This window comes from Rutilus rutilus (assembly GCF_951802725.1).
Source record: "Rutilus rutilus genome assembly, chromosome: 15".
Taxonomy (NCBI): domain Eukaryota; kingdom Metazoa; phylum Chordata; class Actinopteri; order Cypriniformes; family Leuciscidae; genus Rutilus; species Rutilus rutilus.
Genome location: NC_140220.1, coordinates 29,861,195 through 29,866,720, shown reverse-complemented (window position 1 = coordinate 29,866,720; position 5,526 = coordinate 29,861,195). Strand labels below are relative to the sequence as shown.

The 5,526-nt window shown below is 38.3% G+C and overlaps 1 protein-coding gene across 1 annotated transcript; it reads left to right on the top strand.

The window, feature by feature from the left end:
- The first annotated feature begins 739 nt into the window (after positions 1-739).
- chst14 (carbohydrate (N-acetylgalactosamine 4-0) sulfotransferase 14) lies at positions 740-4,154 on the top strand. Its single transcript, XM_084431383.1, has 2 exons — positions 740-1,233; positions 2,638-4,154. Exons 1-2 carry the CDS (start codon positions 961-963, stop codon positions 3,463-3,465), a joined length of 1,101 nt encoding a protein of 366 aa, XP_084287509.1. The 5' UTR covers positions 740-960; the 3' UTR covers positions 3,466-4,154.
- The last annotated feature ends 1,372 nt before the right edge of the window (positions 4,155-5,526 follow it).

The window sequence follows — 5,526 nt, the reverse complement described above, 5'->3', positions numbered from 1 at the left end:
ACCAAAACATTATTTTGTCCATCCTTCAAAGATTACCCCCATTTATAAAACTAAAAGTTTCTAGATGTAGGGGGAAAAAAACACTTATTTTAAAATAAAAAAGACATTAATTTCCACTCTCAAATATTTATTTTTGAATTATTTCGACATTATGAATAAAATTGCTGCCCTCAAATGTTAACCTGGAGTCTTGCAAACGTAAAATAAAACTAAAATAAAATAAACCTTTGTTTATAACGCTACTATAATAATAGCCTACATTTCATTTTTTTATAAGGAGCGGTTTTTGTTTTATATGCTGCTACGAAGACACCCCAGAAGATGGGTCAACTATACTGTAGCTCCATGATGAACCAATGAGGTTTGTTCTAGCGCATCAAGCAGGTTCAGTTGAGCTTCTGTTTATGTTCGCTGAACAATGTTTAAATGAGTAAAAGCCTAAATTAATCTGTTCATCATGTAAAGCGATCGAGTTTCTTCAGAAATTTTTGACTAAACCTCTCAATTCATATGGATTAGTTTTGCGATCTCTTTGTGAACTTTTTGAAGCGTCAAATTGGTAGAGTACAGTCATCAATGGAGGGACAGAAAGCTAAAATTTCATCAAAAGCTCTTCATTTGTGTTCCGAAGATTGACGAAAGTCTAACGGTTTTGGAACTACATAAAGAGTGAGTAATAAAGTTTTTTCATTTTTGGGTGAACTGTCCCTTTAAGAAATCTAATTTCAAGCGCTCCACCACTAGTGGGAAGTTATGACTAGTTTCCCCCGAAATCTGTCTGCCACCCCACCCCCATAGTGCAGCTAAGCTTTTTCTTCTTCTCCACAGCTCTGTCTGAAGTCAGATGAGTTGGCTGCTTCACTGAAGCGATGGATGTGTGTTGATCTATTTCGGTATATCGGTATATCGAGTCACTGAGCCTCGACAAACGGACGGACTCTTTAATGCATGTGATTCACTATGCCTCCTCGCAAGAAGGAGTACGGGATTAAACGAGCGAGCGGATCCCTGATCCACTTCAGACCGCCCGTGAGCGCGACCACCGTGCGAAGACACTCCGCCGTCGTGCCTTCGGTGCTGACGTTCGCCGTGATCGTGGCATCCGGAGGCCTGTTGCTCATGATAGAGAAGGGAATGTTGAACAGCGTGCAGACTCCGCCGCCACGAGCCAACGGGAAGAAAGCGGAGTACCGAATGAGGAGTAGCGACGCAGCTGTGGACGTGGAGTCTCAGGTAATGTAGACGAACAGAGACGCGAGTTCGTTTGAATGTGAATGAAATTCATCAACATTTTTGTACGTTTGCATGTAATAATCAGACTTTCTTTGAGTTTCGCGAGTCTGGACATCAAAGGAATTTTCACGTTAACTCGGGCTGCGTCTCAAAAGTCAAAACCTAACGAGCTGAATGCCTAGACATTGGGGGATGGCAGTTTTGAGACCGGTCAAAAAATATTACTTTGACCCTTTACCCACACAATGTATGAATATATTTGCTCTACAAAACTATAAATGTACGACAAAGTGACAATTTAAAATAAATAAATAACGCACAATCACACTTTTCAATCGAGTTTGAAGTTTGTTAGGTTTCATTTGATGTTAGTTTAGTTTTCCTGTTAAAATTCCAAATAATCCTAAAGTGTCTTGTTCTCTAATTGCCCAGCTAGTGCACTATTCATGAGTAACTACATAGAAAAGAGAGTGCAATTCAAGGGGAATGAAAACATTCAGACACTAGTCAGTGTGTAATCCTCTTGAGAATTTTTTTGATTTGTCAAAATTTCTCACCATCTTTTTTACCATAATACCATCAATACCATTATTGCAGTTTCTTAGAGTAAAAGTTGTAATTTTAAGGCGATTAATACGATTTCTATCCGATTAATCCTATTATTCTGTCCTTTTATTACTCATCTGGTGGATAAGATGGTTTAGTTACACCTAGCATGTGGAAATAAGCATCTTTGATGGAACGAAGAACTCGTTCCAGAACATATTAAACAACTGCTTACCTCAAGCCAAGATATGAAATGGAAACTTGGGCCAATTCTTTGAAGTTAAGATTCCTGCTGTGCACTTGACAGAAGCGTACAATCACATGACATTTCAGCTACCCTCTCTGATATGAAATCTAGACTATTAGATTGTGATGTTGATTAGAGTAATCAGAGGATATTGTAAAATTGAATACATGGTATTCAATGCGTATAATTTTAATGTTGATTTTTTTCAAAATGGCAGCTGAACATTGAAAGATAACGCACTCATTCATATATTTTGCAAGATTTTTAATGTTTCCTTGTGCTTGTATCCTAAAAAAATGATTCCTGAATGAGCCTTCAGTGCAGGATATGATCTTATGATGATGTCTGGTCGTCCAGTGGAATGTCCAGAGTAAATGTAAGTTTGTTAAAGAACGTGTTGGTATACTATACGCAACATTACAAAACAACTTTAACCTTCCCTGCCCCTCTCGGCGGAGGGTGGAACTAAATATCCTCCACAGCAAAATTCGAATAGTAGCCTATTTATATTTTTTTGTATAATTATTACAGATTGAAAATTTGACACTTTGTGCATTCAAGGTTTTATGTCCTTATTTTGTGCTAAAGTTATATATGCCTCTCTCCCCCAGATTGTACAGGAGATCCGTAATCGCACCATAAGATCGATGTGCGGTCAGAAGAACACGGCTGAAAGTGTGTGGTCTCTCAGTCCACTTCAGAGGAAGACTCTCCTCCAGCACATACTGGTGAACGACGAGCATCGCTTCCTGTACTGCTACGTCCCCAAAGTGGCCTGTTCCAACTGGAAACGAGTGCTGAAAGTACTGAGTGGCGCTCTCGCCAACGTGGACGTCAAAGTGAAGATGGACCATCGTGCTGATTTACTCTTCCTGTCTGACTTTTCGCCAGAAGAGATTCGTCATCGACTACGGCATTATTTTAAATTCATGTTTGTGCGGGAGCCGATGGCCCGCTTGCTTTCTGCCTATCGGAACAAGTTCGGCGAAATCGAGGCGTATCAGCGTAAATACGGTGCAGAGATTATACGGCGCTATAGAAAAGGCTACGCAAAGGATAAAAAAATAGCAGGAAATGACGTGACATTCACAGAGTTTGTGCGTTATTTACTTGACGAAGACCCAGAGAGGATGAATGAACACTGGATGCCCATCTACAACCTGTGCCAACCCTGTGCCGTCGAATATGACTTCATTGGCTCGTACGAAAGGCTGGAGATCGATGCGGCTTACGTTCTGGAACGCGTCGGAGCGCCGCAACACATAGGTTTTCCCGAACGACAGACGTGGTACAAACCCGTCACCAAAGAAACGCTACATTATTACCTTTGCACTGTGCCACAGAAGTTCCTCAAAGATCTTCTGCCCAAATATATTCTGGACTTTTCTCTGTTCGGCTATCCTTTACCCAACACAACCACTGAATACTGTAGGCATTAACAAAGACATTGGTTTATACGTGCTTTATAAGACTGTAATCTTTCAAAGTGTTAATATTTTGAATCTTTTTTTCTTTTTCTTTTTTAGCTGTACAGAATTTTAAATATATTTGAATAAAACCCTCAGTATGGAGTTTTTGAGAGCTATTTAAGTTCAAATCACTATTTAAAACGGGAAAAGCTCAATGAGTTATTTTTATTAATAAGATGCAGTAATATGTCCATATGAATGGGCATTAAATGAAAAACATTGTGCTGTGCGCAAGACTATCATGTGTTTTATATCAGTGAGCAGATGCTTCCACCATTTTCACTGGTCAATTCAATATTCTATTTTCCTTTATTTACTTAGATAATCATTGTTACTTCTCCTGTCACCCATATTGTAAGACGTTTTCTTTGTTGATGTGTTTAATCCTTTTACAAAAATGAAATGTGATGCTCAAATCGAGAAAATTAGTTGTGAGGCAAATCCTGTTTGTATGTAATGAATTGTTCTGCGAGTGAAGTGTGTTGTTTCATACGACCAAAACATATTTCTGACCACAAACTTGAACCCTTCCCATCTGCTGCTTCCTCTGAAAACACGAGGCTCTGAGTTGAATCCCTTAAGATATTCTAAAGAATGCAGTTTCACATCCAAAAGCATAAGTACTGTACAACGAGGAAATAAAAAATCTTTGAAATCCACAGGCTGGAATTCCTTCTTTTTTTTTTCTTGGACGGAGCATAATATTTATTGTAAAAGAACAGCTAATAACAAGCTAATTGTGTTTTGAATCCCACAGGCAAAATAAATACAAAATCTAATGAAAGCAGTAAGTGAAAGCTCAGTTCACACCTAAAGGCCTTACCATAAAAATACACGGGTACACTTAAAGTAAATATAAGCGCCGTTCACGCCAAGAACTAAAACAATAAACACATTTTTAAAAGTCGTCAAAGAATGGCACAATCCAAACCACAGCTATATCAGCAATGTTGTTGGAATCACTTTCTAAGCTTTATATGTCAGCTAATGAACAATAAAAACATTGACAGCCAATCAGAATCCATCTGGCTTTGAAGAGCTCGAGCATTTAAAGGGGCAGTGTGCTTACAATAACAGAACGTTATCATCATCGGTTGGTACTGATGCTAATACAGTTATATTTATTGCTGTGTGAACGGGCCTTTATAATGGTGTTTGTTTGTCCATGCGATGCTAGGATGTTATGAGTGGTTGTCAGCCAACGGTTTTTGGTTTCCAGAATGTTCTGGGAATATTAGTTTTTGTAACAAAAATAACCAACAAAGTTCCTGGAATATTATTGTTTGGTTCCCCAGAACTATCCGAGTAGTTTTTAGTGCATCGCCAAGGAGTTGTTAAAGGCCATCCACACAGAAAATGTGATTGCGTTTCCATTGATTTCCACGTTAACACGTCTAGCGTCTCGTGCATGAGGCCTTTCTAAAAACACAGTGCTAAAGATTTCTTAAAAGTTTAACTTAAAAACACAAATAAAAACAGGTTGAGACCATGTGTTTTCTCTCATTCCACAGCGTAAACTTTGATGCAAAAGCACATTTTGTGTGAACAGCCCATTAGGGTTTTGTGGGTAGATGCACAATTCAAGTCAAGAGCTGAGACGTCGTCTCAATGACATACTGGTTGAGTTATTCCACTCAAGGCTGGGAGTTTAATTGCTAGCCCTGAAGAAGAAAACAAGCTTTTCAACAAACCCTGTGATTTGAAGTATCATTCTAGTCTGTAGCAAATGGTCCAGAATTAGTTTATACTTGGTGTTTATGAGCAATAGCATGGCTTAGCAAGCACCATTAAATATCAAAATAAGATGAAACATTCAAAATGGGGGAATCTATCTTCTGTTAAGTTTACAGGGTTCACATGCTGTCAACAACATCAAATAAAAGCTGAAAGAAAGAAGAAGAAATAATTTTACTTGGATGGATTTTTTTTTCTCCGATTATATAAAGAAAAAAGAAGAGTTATTGATTTATGTAATTTCACTCTGATATCCAAAGGCAGAAAAAAAGAATGACATGAAACGGTACACAGAGG

Coding starts and splice junctions, on each gene's coding strand:
- chst14 (XM_084431383.1), top strand. CDS start 961: ATGCCTCCTCGCAAGAAGGAGTACGGGATTAAACGAGCGAGCGGATCC. Junction 1,234..2,637: donor CTGTGGACGTGGAGTCTCAG/GTAATGTAGACG, acceptor TCTCTCCCCCAG/ATTGTACAGGAGATCCGTAA.